The 21,431-nt window shown below is 44.9% G+C and overlaps 1 protein-coding gene and 1 long non-coding RNA gene across 5 annotated transcripts in view; one reads left to right on the forward strand and one right to left on the reverse strand.

The window, feature by feature from the left end:
* Pi4kb (phosphatidylinositol 4-kinase beta) overlaps positions 1-11,819 on the reverse strand; it is a 34,696-nt gene extending 22,877 nt beyond the window's left edge. For all 4 annotated transcript variants that reach the window (XM_005084295.4, XM_021235446.2, XM_005084294.4 and 1 more), the window contains exons 1-2: positions 11,682-11,819; positions 1,159-2,095 (exon numbers count right to left, since the gene is read on the reverse strand). In XM_005084295.4, coding sequence (XP_005084352.1) covers positions 1,159-2,067 — 909 coding nt within the window. In that variant the 5' untranslated portion in view covers positions 2,068-2,095; positions 11,682-11,819. The remainder of the gene's footprint in view (positions 1-1,158; positions 2,096-11,681) is intronic.
* Positions 11,820-11,898: 79 nt separating this feature from the next.
* On the forward strand, positions 11,899-13,165 carry LOC121142407. Its single transcript, XR_005879424.1, has 2 exons — positions 11,899-12,030; positions 12,361-13,165. It is a non-coding gene; the product is annotated as an uncharacterized LOC121142407 (long non-coding RNA).
* The last annotated feature ends 8,266 nt before the right edge of the window (positions 13,166-21,431 follow it).

Genomic DNA, 21,431 nt, shown 5'->3' on the forward strand with positions numbered 1-21,431 from the left:
ATTCTACATACATTACTTAGCATGCTGTCTACCATATCAATGGTCAATTAACATTGGCACATTTAACTTCAGTATTGAAACACATTTCCAGGGAGAGCAGGCTCTGAATTTCCCTTGCCTACTGCTTTTCCATTCTCTAGTCACTCTGACTTCCCTCCACTTGAAAGAAACTTTACTGTAGCAAAAATGTGGGTGGTTTGCACTCTACAGAGTCAGATGCCAAGACTATGGGCATATATATTCCAACAGTGCAAATTCTTCGTTTTTTTTAATACCTTCTTTTCTAGGCTTGGCTAGCAGCCAGGATGGGAGCTTGCCAACAGTGAATCAGAGATGAAAACTGGAGTACCATTAGTCTGAAAGGGACACCAGGCCATGGAACTTGGTCATCCACTGGGCACCTTTCCCCACTATCTGCCCAGATGTATAGTAGATGGTGGCACTAAGCTACTGACCACTCTCTTCCTGCTCAGTATCAACATTAGACAGCCTGATGCTGCTGAGTTTCCTTTTCTCAGCTCCAGCTCCTCAACCAGGCATTAGACTTACTCTGCCAAGCTTATTTCTCTCATCCCTTTTTGTTGATCTCAAATGAAGGCAGTATATTCTGCTGAGGCCCCACTGATAGAGAATAAACTTTACCCTATGTTAACAAAAAGTAGAATCTTTGGGGAGTGAGGGAAAGGAATTATGAGGAACGGCCAGGAGAAGCAGCTAACGTGCTAGTGAGCATCCTTTCTCTTCCAGCAAGAAGAGCACAGCCTGTTCCTTCTCTGTGGCTGGCTACTGCGACCTCAGCTAGGTCAGGTCTCAAGCAGGGTCATCAGACCTGTGTCACAGTTCTTAGTATGTGGCTAATGGAATGACAACACAGTAGTGAAAGCCAACTCTCGGACAAAGTCAAGAGTATCAGCCCTACCATTAGCTAGATGACCTGTGGCAAGTCACTTTATCTCTTCTAGTCTCTGTGTTTTTCCTCTGTAAGATGAGGCCATTGGAATACATGAATTCTAAGGTCTTTTTCCATTCTAACATTCCATGCTTCTATCAGTGAAATGAAGCAGAAGGGAGGACAGAAAGTAGAGTAACCCCACGTAAGACATCCTGTCTCCATGCAACCCTCAGACACCTTGCCAATCTGCCCCTCTCCCAATTTACCTCATCCTCATTCTCCACTTTAGGGTTGCTGGCTGTTCGTTTCAGGTTGCTGCTGAGACTTATGCTGGCCGTAGCATCTGATTTAGAGCGCTGGTGAGTCCTTTTGGAGGGAGACAGCCCTGTGTCAGGGGCTGGGCTCAAAGACGGCAGTTCCCTCTTTCGGTGAGCTGGCTTCAGCTCATCTGAGAGGATTAGCTTCCGTAACTTGGTCCCTCGAGAGTGTCGTTGAGTGGAAATGTGCATGTCTGAAGAGTAGGCCCCAAGCAACAGGGCACACTGGAGGGAAAAGTTGATGCTCTGGCGACATCGGTGGACTATGTAGGGTTTAATGGCATCACCCACGTCCTCATCCATGTGAATATACATATTTAGCAACTGGGGCAAATAGAAGTCCACATCCTCATTGCGAAAGCAGAAGAGGCGGTTGCCAATGTAGGCTTGCACTCCAGGCTCCTTGGAGTTATACAAGTATGAAATGGCCATAGAGATGTCAAATAGTTTTGACTCAAACAGTCTCAGGAGCCAAGACTGTTTGGCTGAGTTGTTCTGTCGTCGTCTTCTTGCTCCTTTGGCTGTGCCAGAGGCCACAGTGGCCCCCATCTCATCTTCTTCCTCCCTGATCTGGGCTGGTGGATCATCTAGGCAACGGATCTCATTGTCCACACCATCCCCATTAACCAACTCCAGCGAGGTGCCTTTGCTAGAGATGGCTACACCCCCATGCAAAAGCTTGACTTTCTCCAGCACCTCCTGGCAGGCCTTCTGGGCCACCTCAGGGTCAATCACTGATAGTTCCCCGACCCCCTCCGTGATGACGCTTAGCAAGGTGCCCCCGTTATTCCCTGATGGACTAGGAGTAGGGTCAGAAGTTGGTTTCAGGGTGGCAGGCTCCACTACCATGTCTCCCATGGCTACAGCCAGACTTGGAGCTTCCAAGCTAGAGGAGGGGGAGACAAGAACAGAAAGGGACACACACACACACTGGTTAGTGGTGCCACATTCGGGTCTTCCTGAAGCTTGCCCAAGCACCTCCTCCTCCTGTCTTCCTGCACTCAACAGAAATTTGCCCTCACTACCTCCAATTCTGATCACTGCACACTCTTCATTCCTTCTGTACTTACTCAAACTAGCCTTGGTGCTTAGCTTATATGTGCAAAATGCTGTTTCACATGTGATATGGTTATACAGTCTTATACATTTTTCAGTATACTGGGGAGCAACTCGGGTCTTATTCCCTTTAACTCTAAATACTTTTTACTTGTTCTTCCTGTATCACCTTCAGATGCCTGTGGTGATACTTTTCCCTTTCCTATTTAAACTATTATCTCTTTATTCATAACATATTTCACACACAAGTTCTCTGCCTCTCTGTTTAGTATCAAAGCTGTTACTGTCTTCTGAGATAATCTTACACTATAGCCCAGGCTGGCCTTAAACTTGTAACAATCCTCTGGCCCCAGCCTTCCAAGTACTGGAATTACAGGCACTAGTTACCACTCCTGCCTTTGGTTACAGAAACTCTTCCTTTCAGACACGTAGTGCCCGGGGAATAAGAGCCAGCAATACTATACTATGCTTCACTTAGTGGAGAACACCTCTCAAACAGCCATCATCAACCTTGCAGAAGCTGCACCATTTTTCTGCGTGTCTGCTTCCTGACACCATACCCTTGCTCTATGTTTATAAGCCATAAAAATTTAAATACACCATGTATCTTCTGTTTCAGTTTCTTCAACTGCAAATTGAGAAAAAAAATAATTACTTCACATTGCTGCTGAATAGAAGAAAAACATAAACTTATGTGGATGAAATGATTTAATAGTTCCTGGCACGAGGTAGTATTCAATAATGCTAGCTGAATTCTAACCCTGAAAAAAGTTACTAAACAGTGTATGCATATATACTATTATTTTATAAAGGATGTGAATTGCATTAGTCATTTGGGATTCTTTAAAAATTTATGACCACCTTTCCCTACCCCTTACCATGTAACTTCCCCACTATTATGTACAAACTCTAGGACTGGAAGGCTGTAATAAGACAAGAAGAAATCAGGGTTCATGGGTCTATGATTTCTAAAAAAAAAAAAAAAAAACAGGGATACACAGGAATTGAAACCCAGATCCCTCTGAATGGACTTGTGGACATAGTCAGAGAACAATGATGGTAAAAATCATTGCCTCCAAGCCTTGAGTATCACCAAACCAGATGAGGAGAGTCAGCAAAAAGCAGAAGGGATTTCAGGGTGATACAGATTAGGAGAGGTAAGTCTAGAATATTTTGTCAGATGATTCTGGTTTCAGAATCTGGAGACAGCCATCAGTAGACTCAGAGGCCTCTTCCTAAATAAAGAGAGCATCTAATGTACGCTCTAGCTGGGCATGGTGGTGCACACCTTTGATTCCAGCACTCAGGAGGCAGAGGCAGGTGGATCTCTGTGAGTTGGAGGTCAGCCTAGTCCACAGAGCAAATTCCAGGACAGCCAGAGCTACACAAGAGAAATCCTGTCTCCAAATAAACAAAGAACAACAACAAAAAAAGGGAAAGTAAGTCATTTCCAAGTGTTTTAGAACATTAATCTTTGTTCTAATGAGGGTAGAAAAACAGGTCCCTGGTATATGTTTTTCTGGTCACTCTGAAGAACTTTTATTTCTTTTTTCCCCAGACAGGAGTTTCATAAATTTCACTATATAGCTCAGGATGGTTTAAACTTTTGATACTTTTGCCTTCATATCCCAAGTGCTAGGGTTAGAGGCATGGGCCACTATGCCTGGTTGGACTGAACCCAGGGCTTCATACATGTTAGTCATGCAGTCTACCACTTAAGCTACATCTCCAGCTGCAGAAGGCCTAACTTTCTACCACCTTCCTTCCATTGATGCTTTCACCTCTCAAGTGTTAAGTGTTAAGATTACTTTCATTTGCCCAATATCACACAGTCCAGTATTTTGCCTCCCAGCAGTTAGTACCAAAGCTTTGCAGAGACTCTTAGATACCAACAAAAAGGGATGCTGTAGTTAGTGCATCTTTCTCCCAACTCCATTGAGTAAGAAAAAATCCCTGCACTTCCTGATGAAGTCTGGGCTTGGTATCGGTGGCAAAGTGGCAGCCTTTCTTTCCCTCTGCTCTCCTGAGCAGCAGAACCAGCATAGCTGCCTCTGTGGGTCTGCCTCTAATGGCAGCTGTGCACTGCACAGGATAGTAACACAGCAGCTCTGATCACTCCCTGCCACACCTCTGTAGGGCATTCTCATGATTGGGACCTTTGCCTTTTGGGTCTTCTAGCCTCCACCAACTCTGTTCATGCCCGACTCATCCTTTTCTTTCCTATCCCAAAGGCTTCTAAGCCACAGAGCTCCTAAAAGTCTGCTTTTCAAAGCCTTAAAGGGGATGTGGTATAGGGTGCAGAGCTGTAACCCTGAGAGGCAGAGGCAGGAGGATCAAGAACACACGGCCATCCTCAGTTATATATCAAGTCCAAAGCCCAGATTACATGGATAATCTAAAAAGGAAGCAAAAAAATTTAAAGGGATACTGAGAGTATAAGCTTGGAAGCAGAGGAGTGTTTAACAAAGCCCTGTGTTTGATCCCAGGCACCATTAAAACAAAGACAACCACTGGCCTGTTTAATCGAGAGGCAGAGTTCAAGGCCAGCCTAGTCTACAAAGTGAGTTCTAGGACAGTCAGAGCTCAAAAAACAAAGCAAAACAAGCCGGGCGTTGGTGGCGCACGCCTTTAATCCCAGCACTCGGGAGGCAGAGACAGGCGGATCACTGTGGGTTCGAGACCAGCCTGGTCTACCGAGTGAGTTCCAGGACAGGCTCCAAAACAATACAGAGAAACCCTGTCTCGAAAAACCAAAAAAACAAAACAAAAACAAAAAAAACAAAGCAAAACAAAACAAAAACACCATCCCCCCAAACTTCCAAGGAAGATGAAGTTCAGTCACCCTCATACATGGGAGCATTTTGGACTTCAAAGGAAATAATTTTCCTGTCCCAATTAATTGGAATTGTGTTCATTGCTGGCACCAGGAAGGCAGGTAAAGATACCATTATCCCATAAGCAAAAGAAGATGATCTTTCATGGCTCAACAAGGAATCCCACAGTGAGCAGACTCCCCCACCTGCCCAAGAAACCAGATGCTATCAACAGGAGCAGAAAAAGCCAAGCACAGGGCAGGTAATAGGCTCAAGGGATAGAAGCACTTTCCACACAAGCCTGGTGGCCTGAGTTCCATCCCCTGAACCTAAGGCAGAAGGAAAGAGTCAAGTCATCAAAGTTTTCCTCTCACCTTCACACGCATGATGTGGTGTGTGTGCACCTCCCTCCCCACCACACACGTATTTTTTTTTAAAGGCAGGGCATGGTGTTGTATGCCTGTAATCTCAGCCCTTGGGGAGTAGAGGTAAGAGGATCAAGAGTTCAAAGTCATCTTCAGCTACTTAGTTGAGTTGAGCCCAGCTTGGGCTTTAAGAGACTACTGTCAAAACCAAACTATATATATATATAAATAAAACAAGCCGGGTGTTTGTGGTGCACGCCTTTAAAAAATCCCAGCACTCAGGAGGCAGAGGCAGGTGGATCTTTGTGAGTTCAAGGCCAGCCTGGTCTACAGAGCGAGTGTCAGGATAGGCTCCAAAGTTACACAGGGAAACCCTGTCTCGAAAAAAACCAAACCAAACCAACCCCTCTCCCAAACTAAACCAAATAAAAAAATCAGGGCAGATAAGCCCAACTTCTGTTTATATAAAAGCATCTCTACTTGGCTATATAAGCATACCACCTGGCTCGTGGGTACTCAGGGACCACAAGTCAGAATAGAGTTAGATCATATCGGCAATTAAGATAATAGAAACAGAGACTGAAAAGATTATCCAGATGGGAAAATGCATGTTCTTCAAGCACAAGGACCTGAGTTTGATCTCCAGAACCTATGTCAAAATGCCTAGCAGAGTAGCATACACTTGTGATCTCCAGTGCTGGGGAAACAAAGACAGGCAGATCCCTAGGATTTGCTGTCCAGTCAGTTTATTGTACTTAGCCAGGTGCAAGCTAAGGAACTCCTGTCTTTTAGAAAAAGTTGTTGGGGTGGTGGTGGTGGTGCACGCTTTTAATCCCAGCATTCAGGAGGTAGAGGCAGGAGGATCTCTGTGAGTTCGAGTCCAGTCTGTTCTACAGAGATAGTTCTAGGACACCCAGGGCTATAAAGAAACTCTGTCCCTGAGAAAAAAAAAGAAAAGTTGTTGGTCAGCATTTGATGAACAACCTGAAGTTGTCTTCTGGCCTCCACATATATGTACGTACACACAAATAAGCATATATGGACAGAGACACATATACATGAGTAGCAGAAATAAGGTATTCTCCAAAATCTAATTCAAATATTATTTCCAACATTAATTTCTTCATCTATAACTGCAATAAAAGTAAACCTTGGAACATGAACTATTCTGAAGAAAGTAAAAGGATTAACATAGAGCAACAAAAAAAGGAGGAGAAAAAAAGTCTTGCATTTATCACTCTTCTTCCTACAAGCCATAGCATCCATACAGCTGAGGATCTACGTCACACTGGGAGTCTAAACTCTGTTAAGATAGACTGGAGGGAAAAAGAAGAGGCCTCCTTGTCTGAGCCTCGCAGCCTGGCTACTAGGAAAGGAGGAGAGGCCTGTGTTGGCAACTGTGCCCCATGGAACAGGTCAAGGTAAGCATGATGGGTAATCTTAAATCAACTTCATAGGATTTAGAGTTACCATGGAAACAGCTTGTCTTGAGGGACTTTCTAGATGAGGTTAATTGAGGTGGGAAGACCCAAAATATTGGAGGTTGCATTCCATGGGCTGTGGCCCCAGACTGGATCAAAGGCAGACAGTAAGCTACCTCTGACCATTCATGGCTTTCTCTGTCCTTACTGCAGACACAAAGTAACCAGCCGACTCACTGCTGATGGCTCCACCCACTGTGAGGGACGGCAACCTCAAACTGTAAGCCCAAAGGAACTCTCCTAGAAGGTGCTTTTGTCAGGCATTTTGTACTAGCAATGAGAAAAGTAACTAATACAGTAGAGAAAGTCTAAATACCAGGGTACAGAGCACCTTCTGAAGCGGCAGAGAGGGTAGACACATATGTGCTTGTGGGCCTGAGCAGTTATGTCTACAGAGGACTCTAGAGGGGACATTATCTCTTTTTTTTTTTTTTTAAGATTTTATTTATTTATTATGAATACAACATCCTGCCTCCATGTATGTCTGCACACCAGAAGAGGGCACCAGATCTCATTATGGATGGTTGTGAGCCACCATGTGGTTGCTGGGAATTGAACTCAGGACCTCTGGAAGAGCAGTCGGTGCTCTTAACCTCTGAGCCATCTCTCCAGCCCGGGACATTATCTCTTAACCAGGCTGTCTTCAACAGAGTGCCTCAAAAACTCTGTGCAGGCAACTTTCCAAAAGTTAATGAAGAAGGTCTTCATGAAAAGACTTACTGGACTGGCCTTTCAAGAAAGATGGCACCAAGCCAGGTGGTGGTGGTGCACGCCTTTAATCCCAGCACTTGGGAAGCAGAGGCAGGCGGATCTCTGTGAGTTCGAGACCAGCCTGGTCTACAAAGCGAGTTCCAGGACAGCCTCCAAAGCCACAGAAAAACCCTGTCTCGAAAAACAAAACAGAAATTAAGGCAGGCAGGCAGGCAGGCAGGCAGGCAGGCAGGCAGGCAGACACCAAGTCCCAAATCAGTTCCTTACTCAGTCACCATTACTTCTTCAAATCTTTTACTATGCATGATAAATGTGAACTGCTTCACACCAATCCTGATGCTTTAACATACTCAGAATTTTCACAGAATGACTTGCTATGTTTTGTTTGTTTGTTTGTTTGAGACAGGGTTTCTCTGTGTAACAGCTCTGGCTGTCCTGGTATTCACTCTGTAGCCGGGCTGGCCTCGAATTCATCTGCCTGCCTCTATCTTCCGAGTGTGGGATTAAAGGTGAGCACCACCACCACCTGGCACACAGAATGACTTCTTAGAACTCATCTTGTGTAGGGCTCTTCTTCCAGGCATGCAGGCCAGCTCAATTTCCTTTCTTTTAAGATCCTCTGAGATGGGTCACCAAAGTGGAAAAGAAGATAAAGGAGCTAATATCTTACTGTATGAGGTGTAGTTAAAGTTCATGGAAAAAGAAGGTTTACCTAACATGAGTAAGATTCTGGGTTTCAATCCCCAGCAAACCCAATCCAAGTTACTGGAAAAAGAAAGGCTCAGATGGAAACAAAAATAATGTCATAATTACCCAAACAAGTATAAATCCTCTATAATCAAACCTCTAGAGTTAAGAAACAAGCATTTAAGTGCTACGATAATAAGCTCTGAATAGAACTTTATGCTGAGACAATTAAAGAGGCTAGCTCTGATTTGAGGGAGTATGAGTACAGATGAAGGGAAAGGGACTGTAAGTTTTGATCATAAATTCCTACACTCCTATTGAATATTACCAAGTACATGTACTCCTTTAACGGCAATTTTTAAAAATAGGCTGCTCTTCAAAAGGGGCCCTATCTCATCCTAGGCTGTTTGTTCTGCTGTTAAGAAGTTCCTTGCTGGGACTGGAGAGGCGGCTAAGCAGTTACAAGCAGTACGTGCTCTTGCAGATGACCTGGGTTGAGTCCCAGCACCCACATGGTGGCTTACAACAATCTTTAACTCCAGTTCTAAGGGAACAAACATCCTCTTCTGGCCTTCACAGGCAATAGGTACATATGTGGTCCATGGACACACAGGCAGGCAAAACATCCATCAAATAAAAGTTTCCCCCCCAAAAAGTTCCTTTCCATGTCTTAAGGTCTATTATAATCTTTAAGGACTCAGGCTCATCTTTCCCCTTTGACCTTAATGGTCTACTTTTTTTTTTTTTTTTTTTTTTGCAGACACTCTGGATTGAGCAGTCTAGCAAGCTCAAGCCCCACCAGGATCCAAGTATGCTTGCCCAAGGTCTCAAAGAGGGTGGCATCAGGGAAGAGGGCATTCTCAACTACAGCCTTGGGGGAAGGGCAGTGGTCTCACAGTAGTTAGGTCAATATTGATCAAGCTGAGAACTCTGTACAAGGCCAGAGAGCAGGTATAAGCAGATTCCAGCCAGACAGCCCAAGCCTGCTCCAGGAGCCCCTGATGAGACTGACAGACGGGAAAGGAAGCACCCTGTATTGCTCACCTGTCTCTGAACCAGTCCTCCTTGTTTAAGTCCCAAATGTGCTTTAGACTTTGTACTCTTTTATCCCATGCCAATTATTAAAGGATCCTCCCAAACCTCTTTCCCAAACCAAAGCAGCTCTCAGTTTGCTATGTGAGTGTTCAGCAAACATGCTCTTATGCAGTGTGGAACAGATGAGAAGCAAGGAAAACTAGAGGTATGATTTCTGGTTAAGGGTGCATCTAAGGAGGGATGGTCTCCCATAAATGGGGAACATTACCAGATTGTACTTCAAGTAACTTCGAGGTAAGAAGTGGGTCAATATGGTATAACCATTTTCTTTTCTTTTTTTTGGGGGGGGGGCGCAGTTTGAGACAGGGTTTCTCTATATAACAGCTCTGGCTGTCCTGAAACTCCATTTGTAGACCAGGTTGGCCTGGAACTCAGATCCAAATTCTGCCTCGAGTGCTAGCATTACAGGCATGCACCGCCACTGCCTAGCTTGTGTAACTATTTTCAGACCTGAGCAGTCTAGAGTTGGAAGAGGAATGGAGTGCCTGTGCTGTCTTCATTATCTCAGGCCGGAAGAGATGTGGAAGACAAAGCAGCATCTAGTTAGCTGCTAAGTCCAGCATGCTCCTACCTTCCTAGGGCTTTTCTACAAACACATTTTCTGACCACAAAACTTGGAGTTATGGATCAGGTACAGAAGGAAAGGCACAGGTGGTCAACGACAATGTGGTGGAAGGAAAAAAAAGGCAGGATTGAAAAGTAGCAGGCCAGGAGCTTGTGTTTCAAACTGACTTTAGAGATCAGAGAGGTCAAAAGAAAGGGAAATTCTCAAGATGACAAAATCATTAGCAATAAATACCTTCTGCCTGAGAACCTGCAGTGTTTTATAAATTTAAAAAGCATAATTCTCTCCCAACAGACATTCTGCTACTAGCCTATATTGCACTGGTGCTTACCAAATGGGCCATTTTTCTCCAAAGAGAATTTTCAAGTTAAGTGAGGCAGTTCCACGTAGAACCAAGGGCCCTGAACATGCCAGCGCCCTACACCATCTCATGTTCCTTTCCCAGACACACACAACTTCACCCCTCAGGCCAGTGCTTATGAAACTAACCAACACTATTCCACTAGACTTCAGCCAGTAATGATTTGGTCTAGACAGTAGTAGATACTAGATACTATCCTGTGACCTAACCAAGTCCAAAATAAATAATCTGAGGCAAAATTTCTCACAACCTCATTCAGCTTCCACGAAGGCCTGCTCATCTCTGCTAGTGGTTGCTCCTAAACAGTCAACGAAATGTAACATGATTGACAGGGACTTCTTTAAAAGTTGCTCCATCTTTCAGAAACACATCTGTCCACAAAAGCCCGAGACAGCTGAGGCTCCCCTCCTCCCAGCCTTTTCTTCTTAGTTCAATGTTTAGTTGATCTGAAATAAGCGATGTGTGTAGATAAAGAATGAGATAGAGAACACAGGGAAAACAGAACTCAGGGAGACAAAGATCGGCAAAATCCTGGAAAGAGGGTTTGTGTGTGTGTGTGTGTGTGTGTGTGTGTGTGTGTGTGTGTGTGTGTCAAAAGTTGGAAATCCCTACTCCGAAGGGCTGTTCACATCAGCTGTCTCTCCTACAGGAACCATCCTCCGGAGGATTGAGAAGGGGTACAGGGAAGCCAAGGACAGCTCCACGTATCATCAGGCACCCCAGAGAAGGGCTGAGCACTAAGGTCAAAGTAGATGGGATCTTGGACTTGATGACAACGGTTTGAGATCCTTTAAGAAGGGAATAGGAAACTCTTGGAAGCCAGCAGCTGGGGGAGTGGGTTACGGTGAGGTAATGGAATCGGAAGCACAAGAGAGGGATAGGATCTCTAGCTGAGGGGATGGGAACTCTGTGCTGAGGTTGCACAGACTACGAGGAGTGGGGAAAAATAGGAAAAGGGATACAGCGGACTCCCTGGGAAAGATTTGGGCGCAGAAACACCAACGGCGGATGGACATTGTAGAAGGGGTCTAATGTGGAAAGGGTTCAGGCTTAGAGAAATAGTTAAGGGACAGAGGCAACAGGGGTAAGAAGTGTGTGTGGTGGTGGGGGGAGGTGGAATCCACGGGACAGAGGGAGGGGCTAAACAGAAGAGGAAGCCAGAAAGCAGAGAAGACGACCCGGGCCCGAGAGGAAGGAGTGAAGGACCCCAGGGTGCAGCTCCCACTGGGAGGGCAGTTTTGTAGTCGAACCCGGGTCGCGGTAGGCTGTGCGGGACAGGGTGGCAGAAGGACCCTCCCCCCCCAGGCAAAGGCGACTCATGGGGGAGGAGTCGCTTACCTCTGGGGGACCCTCGCGGAGAGGGTGCAGGCGGTCGGGGTCGGACTGCCGACACCGCCGCCTCAGCAGCAGCGGCCGCTCCCGGGTTCCATTGGCCGCCTTGCGCTTCCCTGACAGCGGCCGCGGCGTCTGCACCAGGCCCCGGCTGCGGGGCTGCCCGCGGCGCCGCCTGAAGGGGCCTTCACGCTGCCTCAAGTTGGAGCGGACCTCACAAGCAGGACCCAAAATAACAATTCTTCTGCGGAGGTCGATGTAAGAGTCTCCTGGGCCCGAGTTCTTCTTCCCGGGATTTGGCTTCCTACTTCCCGGACTGTCAGGACACTACCGATGCCATAGTAATCTGAGCCGGGTGAGCTGCCCGAGTCACGCCTGTTCAGAAATAAAAAGGGGGCGGGGAAGGGCTATTTGGAAGCGAGGGAAGGGGCGGGGGAGCAGGGAGGAGCTTCTCTGCGGAAGGAGGGCCCAGGGTTTGAGGGCCGATCCAAGAGGCAGGCTTGCTAAGGAAGCCGAGAGGGAAGTGCTGTGGGCTGGATAAGTGGCGCGATGTGGATGGACTGATATTTTATGTACTTCCACAAGTACACCAACATGCAAATTATATGCAAATTATTCGTTTGTATAAGCCACTGAGTTACTGTAATTGCCATCAGTGACTTTTTCTCCTTCTCCTGCCTTGCAGGATATCCCTTCTTAAATCAGCCGGTGGGACCCATGATGGAAGGCCAGAAAACAGATGAGAAGGGACCAGAGAGGACAGTCGTCCTCACTTTCCTTTTCCTACTCATCTTTAAGGACGACGCCAAAAGTATGCCCCTGTAGCGTCAGGAATGGCGCAGTCCAACCGCCTCAGTCTTGCACCGTTAGCAGCAACACTCTGGGCCAAGGTTCTGCTTCCGAGGTCACCCCCGCTTGGGCAGCCTCTGGCCTCCGGCGTCCAGTCACCTAAACCTCAAACAGGCTGGACTAGCCAGGTTAGGAGAGGTGAGTGAAATGACAAAAGCTTAGAGGACATATTACTTTTTCTAAACAAAACCACGAGAGACTAAACAGACATAAGCAGGCATTGTAGATAGGCCTCCGGTGTTGGTTTTGTGTTGTTTGTTCGTTACTATTATTGAAAGCCCTCCCCTTCCTCAGAATCTCTGCCCCAACTCAGTCTTTTACTGAGACTTTTCCTAGTATCCAAGGCCCCTACTAGGAGTAAGGATCTTAAAATTCTACTGGAAGCTGGTTGACCCTACATCTTGGATGCCATCTTCACTGTACTTACGAGTTGATTTCAGATCGTTTTGTTCCCTTCTTATCTTTCTTCCCCTTTCCCCCCTTTTTTGAGACAGTATATTTTTTCCCTGGCCGCTGTTATATTCCTTGGTTCAAGCCACTGGCCTGTGGAGTAAGTAGGAATATATCCATGTGCCCTCCATGCTAGACTAAACCTCAGCTTCTGTATAATAATGACTATTATTATAATAATATAGTAACAATAATGTCTGATGTAATATCATTTTCCAAGGTTTGGGAGGTTGGGGAATATCACGAAAGCGCTATAATACTACATGTCTGTTGTTAGAACATTAATACAAGTGATGAATGTCCCTGCTTCAGTATTCAGCTGGGAGGCAGAGAAAAAGCTGTAGCTTGAGGAGGCTGAAAAGATGGCTCAGCAGTTTCGAGCACTTGTTACTCTTTCAGAGGACCCAGGTTCAATTCTCAGCACCTACAGGGTGGCTCACACCATCCATGACTCCGCTTCCAAGGGGTTCAATGCCCTCTTCTACCCTTGTGGGCACCAGATACATACATACATAATATATACATAATACATACATACAAGCAAAACATTCATACAGATTAGAGCTATAGCTTGAAATGCCTGCTTAACACCTGCAGCAGGTACAAAAGTAGGACGATGGAGTTCTTACTTGCTGTAGACACAGGACAGAACCTTGTTAAGCTGACACAGAAGGTCTGGCTGCATACTATATGGTGAGTGAATGGAAGGCTTCTTATGAATACTGCAAGGCAGAGCTTAGGAGAGATACTAGATAGTATCCAGTGGGATAGAAAAGAAAGAACATTCTAAGAGTAGAAAAATTGCACACTGAACAGTAGGAATGGGAATTTTTTCAGATTACAAGGACAGGACAAGCATAAACTAGGCTCAAGGGGGGCATAGTAATGGAAGATAAGCACAGCAGAGTAACAGGGTGCCAAGGCCAGCTCAGATCTGCCACTGCAGTGGGTAGTCACCGTTCCACCTGTCAGGACCCATCATCAGCTGTATCAAGAGGTGGTGAGCCTGTGCTAGCCTGGAGTTTAAATGCAACACATTCCTTAAGGACTGGGATTCCATGGGGGTGGCAACACAAGTCTTTATTTTATTTGGTTTTTGGAGATGGTCTCTCTACATAGCCATGGCTGTCCTGGAACTCACTATGTAAACCAGGCTGGCCTCAAACTCAGAGATCTGCCTGTCTCTGCCTCCTAAATGCTTGGATTAAAGATATGTGCCACCATCCTGGGCTAAAATTATTCTTTAAATATTGTAAAAAGAGGTATGGCAGGCTGGATAAACAATACAAAGTGAGGTATGAAAGCCCTTTTGTTTTAATTTAAATTAGAAACAAGGTTGCTTACATGCCAATCCCAGCTCCCTCTCCCTCCCCTCCTTTTTGTTTTTTTGTCTTGTTTTTTGGGACAGGGTTTCTCTGTGTAGTCCTGGCTGTCCTGGAACTCTATTTCTAGACCCGGCTGGCCTTGAACTCAGAGATTCACCTGCCTCTTCACCCCAAATGCTGGGATTAGACGTGTGCATCACCACAGCCAGGCTGAAAGCCCTTTTTATAGTAGGGTTTTTCTTAACTTGTGTTTGTTTTCTGAATTGGGGTCTCACTATAGCCTGGGTTAGTCTTTAACTATATATATCCCATATTGACTCTAAACTTGCATCCAGTTCAACCTTGCAAATGCTAGGATAATAGGCCTGAACCAGTACTTTTGGCAGGAAATTTTGTTTTTTTAATACAGGTCTCACTATATAGCACTGCATGATCTGGAACTCACTGTGTAGACCAGGATAGTCTCAAGCTCACAGAGCTCGACCTGCCTATTCCTCCAAGTGCTGGGATTAAAGGTGTGTACCACCCTACACAGGTGAGTTATGTTTTGTTTTTAGTAATGTATTTGTTACATTTTAGTATACAAAATAATGGGTTTATTTATGAGAGTTTAGTTTTGTTGCTTGTTTTGGTTTTTTGAGACAGGTTTCTCTATGTAGCCCTGGCTGTTCTGGAACTCCATCTGTAGACCAGGCTGGCCTCAAACTCACAGAGATCCACCTGCCCCTGTGCCCTGCCCACCTATGACATTTTTATGAACACGCAGAGACACAAGCACATGTGTGCGCACGTTTACAGTTTTACTCTGCTCATGCTCCCATGGCCGCCCCTCCTTTTCACTTGCCTGCTTTTGAGACAGGGCCTCGTGTGTCTGGCATTGGCCCAAACTCCCGTTTCCTTTCTTTGCCTCCTTAGGACTGAAATTAGAGCCACATGCCACCACAACCAGCTTGCACCTCCCTTTATCATTTGTTTTTTGAGGGACTTAGGTAGACCAGACTATGTGTATAGTGATCCTCCTTCCTCAACCTCCTGGGATTTTTCCACTGACAGAAAAACAAGACTTCAGGAATAGAATATCTCTGTTCAAACTGAGGATTTTATTTCAAAGGTTGCAACTTTTTTGAGCTGGCGAGTGGCTCGGTGGGCAGAGTGCTTGCTATCAACTCTGATTGCCTGAGTGGGTACCAGACTTATATGGTGGGAGGAGAGGAACTGACTCCTGGAAGTTGTCCTCTGACTTCATTGTGTGCTCTGTAGCAGAGACACACACACACACACACACACACACACACACACACACACACACACACACACACACACACACACACTGACTCCTGGAAGTTGTCCTCTGACCTCATTGTGTGCTCTGTAGCAGACAGACAGACAGACAGCACACACACACACACACACACACACACACGTGCGCATACGTAAAAAGATGTAGCACTTGTTTATAGCTATAGTCAGTGGTAAATTCTTAACCAAATGAGACCATTCTCTCATGTACATACATACTCACATAGAATTTAGTCATGAGTAAGTAGAAAGTGTGCGACATGTTTTCTGTTTAGCTCTACAGGCTCAGAGTTGTCAGTTTGTTTGCATTTATACCTTTGTCTTTCTGCTTTTATCTGGAGAGTTTGGATTTTTTGTTGTTTTGTTTTCTTTCTGCTCATATATTCTAGCCTTGTTTCTGCCTATATTTTGACACTTTTATTTATTTATGCAGTATTGGGGATTGAATCTAGAGTCTCTTGCATGCTAAGCAAGTGCTCTACCACTGGGCTGTATCCCCAGCCCTGCTCCCTTTTGGAGTTAGGTTCTCAATAAGTTGCCCAGGCACGCATTGAACCTACAACCCTGTTTCAGCCTCCCAGGTAGCTAGGATTACAGGCCTAATTTTCAGTCAGTCCTTAGTATCTTCAAGTCTGAGCTCCTAAAGCAGTGCATCTCAATCTTCCTAATACCACGACCCTTTAATACAGTTCTTCATGTTCGGGGACCACTAGCCATAGCTATGTTTGTTGTTACTTCATTACTGTAATTTGCTACTGTTATGAATTGTAATGTAAATATTTTTGGAGACAGTGTTGTCTAAGGGGTCATGAACCACAGGTTGATAACTGCTGTCCTATAGGAAAGGAAAGATTTGCCTTTGCATTCTAAGCATCAATGTTTCACCACAGGAACAGTTTGTATTTGTTGATTGATTTTAGAAGCAGACATAGAATTCAGTAGTGCATAAAGGAGACTTATGAAATTGTAAAACAAAGTGAAGTGTCTCACTGGTGTTTTATTTGGAAAACTATATTTTTTCAAAAGTGAGTTTAAAGGCAAGGCAGTGGTGGCGCATGCCTTTAATCCCAGCACTCTGGAGGCAGAGGCAGGCGGATCTCTGTGAGTTCGAGACCAACCTGGTCTATAGAGTGAGTGCCAGGATAGGCTCCAAAGCTACACAGAGAAACCCTGTCTCGAAAAACCAAACCAATCCAAAATAAGAAACCAAATCAAAAGTGAATTTAAAATATTTTAAATCCATAGGTCTGACTAAATTTTCTATATTCATATTTTTCTTTATTTTTAAAGCCTTAGTCTTATTTTGTTCTATTTGGGGAAAAAATAAACAAGATTTCAGCTGGGTATGGTACCCTCCCAGCAGAGGCAGGCAGATTTTTGTGAGTTCAAGGCCATTCTGGTCTTTATGAGTTTCAGGATAGGCAGAGTTACATAAAGAGACCCTGTCTCAACAAAACAGGATCTTATTGTGTATGTAGCTTAGCCTGGCCTCAAACCTAAGACCCTCCTACCCCTGCCTCCTGAATGCCAGAATCATAGGCAGGCTGCTGCTTAGCTTCCCCACAGTCTCTAAGTGTCAATCATAAAACCATGAAAAGCATAGTACATTATATTCAAATAGCAAAACCACTGAAGTATCATGTTGCACTAGTCTCTAAATCCCTCATCGCTGAACCGCTTTTGTGTGCATGTGTTTGCTAGTGTGCAAGTATATGTGTGTACATGTACAAGCTTGTAGCGGCTAGAGGATAACTTTTGGTGGTATTGCCTCAGGTGCCATCCACTTTGGGTTTTGTTATATATATTTTTGAGACAAGATTTCACTGTCCTGGCTGGCCAGCTTGCCCCAGGGATCCTCTTGTCTTTGCCTCCCCAGTATTGGGGTTATAAACAATACCATGTACCTGGCTTTTTACACTTTATTTGCTTTTCTTTCTTTCTTTTTAAAGATTTATTTATTATGTACAGTATCCTACCTGCCTATATGCCTGAATGCCAGAAGAGGGCACCAGATCTCATTATGGATTTGTGTATTGCTGGGAATTGAACTCTTAACCTCTGAGCTATCTCTCCAGCTCTGAACCTGGCTTTTTAAATGTGGATTCTGGATCTGGAGAGATAGATTAGTGGTTAAGAGCACTCAATGCTATTATAAAGGACCCAGGTTCAATTCCCACTATCCACATAGTGGCTCACAACTGCAAGTAACTCTAGTGCCAGGGGAATCTGATGTCCTCTTCTGGCACTTGCACACACACAGTACACATAAATATGTACAGGCAAAACACACATAACATTTAAAACAACCTTTTTAAAAAAGCAAATGCATTTTATTCTGTGATCACTGAAAAACAAATGAGCATTATTTAATACGCAGTAAGACTTTCGTGAACTAATACCTAACTGTATGCAGCACTCTCATACTTTGGGGCTTATTTTATTTCCCTTTTAGAAACAATGTTTTGCATTCTTCTAAATAGATTTCATACTTCACTAATGGGTTGCAATATAAAATTTGAAAAAACCAGACAGTAAATGTTCAAAATCCTATGGTGGAGCTGGACAGATGGCTCAGCAGTTAAGAGCACAGGCTACTCTTTGGTTTTTTATGAGACAAGGTTTCTTTGTATTGTTTTGGAGGCTGTTGGTCCAGCCCAACCTCGAACTCACAGAGATCCGCCTGCCTCTGCCTTCCCGAGTGCTGGGATTAAAGGTGTGTGCCACCACCGCCCGGCTACCCTTTTTTTTTGGTTGTTTTTTCTGTATTGTTTTATAGGCTGGCCTGGAATTTGCTTTGTAGACCAGGCTGACCTCAAACTCACAGAGATCCTCCTGCCTCTGCCTCCCGAGTGCTGGGATTAAAGGCATGTGCCACCATTGCCCGGCGCAGGCTACTCTTTCAAAGGATCTGGGTTCAATTTCCAGAACCTGTAGGGCAGCTCATAAGTCTTTGTAACTCCAGTCCCAGGGGATTCAGTACCTTCTGGCTTCTGCAGGCAACAGCATGCATACTGTGCACAAACATACAGACAGACACAACATCCTTGTTCACGAAACAAAACAAAACACAAACAAAAAAACACCATGTGCTGAGGATCTGGAGAGTCAGCTCAGTGGTTGAAAGTTCTTGCTATTCTTATGGTGGACCAGAATTCAGTTCCTATCACTGACTTCAGATGTCAGGTGGCTTAAAAGCACATGCAACTTCAACTCCAGAGGGAATCTGACATCCTTGTTTTGCATCCACAGTCACCTGCACACACACACACACACACACACACACACACACACACACACACACACACACACACACACACGAAATCCATATGGTAAGTGGTAAAACTAAGGTTGGCATTCATGATCTTTTCAGTAAACAAGTATCTCATTTTACTAAGTAAATGTGCCACCACCGTCTGACACATCTATCTTTGAGACAGGATCTATGTCAGTCCTGGAACTCACTTGGTAGTATGCTAGTATTTTTGAGTAACTTCTATACTGATTTACACAGTGGTAGTTTCCCCTTTACTTTTTTTTTGTGGTATTAGGGCCTGTGCAAATCATGTAAGTGCTCTCCCACCACCACTAAGCTGTATTTCAGCCCTACCCTCCATTCTTAAGAGATATTGTTGGAGATAGGTGGGATCTCTCTATCGAATCTCTTCCCTCAAACCTCAGGACTCTATGCAGAAGATGGGGCAGAAAGACTGTAAGAACCAGAGGTGGCGGGTGACTTTTGGGATGCACAAACAAACTCAGAGAGTGTGGCAGTACACACAAGACCTGCCCAGCCAGAGGCGATGACAGCATGGAGGTGGGGAAGTAGGCAAAGTCTCATTCTTAGCCAAGAAGCCGTTCTCAAGTGGTAGCTGTTGGCAGAGGGAGAGTCTGTTTTCCTCAAAGGAGTGACACTGATTATCAGCTGCACTTCTGGACGGGCCCTATCCTCAGCAGTAATCAGTCAAAACAAACTGGGCCGCCATGTGGCTTTGTTTATGAAAGGACGTGAAGTTGGGTGAGTAGCAAGGTATGGGAGGAGCTAAGGGCAAAGAGTAGTATATTATATGAAATTAACAAAGAATAAAAACATTTGTTTAAAACAAAGCTGGTCAACAGTGGTGGCACATGCCTTTAATCCCAGCCCTCGGGAGACAGGTGGCTCTCTGAGTTCAAGGCCAGCCTAGTCTCAGAAAGTTCCAGGACAGCTAAGGCTACACAGAGAAACGCTGTTGCGAGAGAGAGAGAAGAAATACTGTCAGGACACAGATGGCTCAGTGGGTCGCATTTGATACCATGCCTGGTTATTAAGTTTGATTCCTAGGACCCACATGGTGAAAGGGGAGAACTGATTCCACCAAGTTTCCCCCTGACCTGAACTCAAGCACTGTGGTATGCATGCACAGACACATAACTAAAATACAATTTAAAAAATAATATGGAGCGGGGCATTGGTGGCGCACGCCTTTAATCCCAGCACTGGGGAGGTAGAGGCAGGCAGATCTCTGTGAGTTCAAGACCAGCTTGGTCTACAGAGTGAGTTCCAGGACAGCTTCCAAAACAATACAGAGAAACCCTGTCTCGAAAAACCAAAAACACATAAATAAATATAGTGTCCCAGCACTTGGGAGGTGGGGGCAGGCAGATCTCTGTGAATTTGAGGCCAGCCTGCTCTACAGAGCGAGTTCAATGGCAGAAGTCCACTTTGGGTTTGTTTCTCAATTGCTTTCCTTCTCACTTATGAAGGTGGTCTCTAATTGAACCAGGTGGTCACCAATCCAGCTAGGCTGGCCAGCCAGTGAGCTTCTCTTACCTTTGCCCAATGTCCTAGCAGTGAAGTTAGAGGTAGGCTACATTGCCTGGCTTCTAGGTAGATGCTGGGGATCTAAACACAGGCCCTTATGCTGTACCATGAGCACTTTACTGAATGAACCATCTCTCCAGCCCCCAAGTTACATCTGAAAATAGGATAGACAAAGCTATTTTTAATAATCCACACAGATTAGGCTAGTAAGCTGGCTCAGTGGGTAAAGGCACTTGCCACCAAGTCTAATGACCTTAATTCATAACCTCTTGTGGTTTCACTCCCAGGCTATACTGCCATGCCACACACCCACAACTTTGCCTCTCCTGGAATGCTTCCGGGTTCTCACCTCTTCACCTTTATAGACTTGAATAGCTCATGCTTGCTTGCCCTTTCCACGCTGCCTCCCAGATTACTCAGCCCCACTGACATCCCTATACCTGCCATCAGGAGCTTGGTTTCTGGTCCCACTATGCTTCATGCTGTCCATGCGGTCCCTGCTTGGTGAATTAGAATCATCTCACTGTTTCCTGCTGACCTCTTCTAGGAAGTCCCCTCTGACCTGTCTGATCTACATGTGCTGCTTGGGCTTTTAGGGTTCTCTGTGCTAACCATTCAGAAAATGACTGACACTGTGCTGTTGAGATAATTATTTGTCTGAAGACAGTCTAGATGACCAGCACTGTGAGTGCCTAGCACTTCGAGAAACAAGGGGAAATAGCAGAATCATATTTGTAGACACATACATGATAGCATAGATAAAATCAAGAGCTCTCTCACCAAAAGGCAGTGAGATCTGGGTCTGTTATAGTTATCATATAATTTTTGAATGTTGTCCAGTTCATTAGAAAGTAAGGGAGAACACTAAAGGAGAAACATGTAAGACATTATGCTGAAAGGTACATAACATATGAGCAACATGCAGGAGAACCAGACACCCAAATTACCATTGTGAACTGATGTGGAATAATGCTCTTGTACTGTAAAGATTTGTTACTCATATTGATGTAATAAAACGCTGATTGGCCAGTA

Source organism: Mesocricetus auratus, unplaced genomic scaffold (genome assembly GCF_017639785.1).
Source record: "Mesocricetus auratus isolate SY011 unplaced genomic scaffold, BCM_Maur_2.0 Super-Scaffold_100009, whole genome shotgun sequence".
NCBI lineage: Eukaryota > Metazoa > Chordata > Mammalia > Rodentia > Cricetidae > Mesocricetus > Mesocricetus auratus.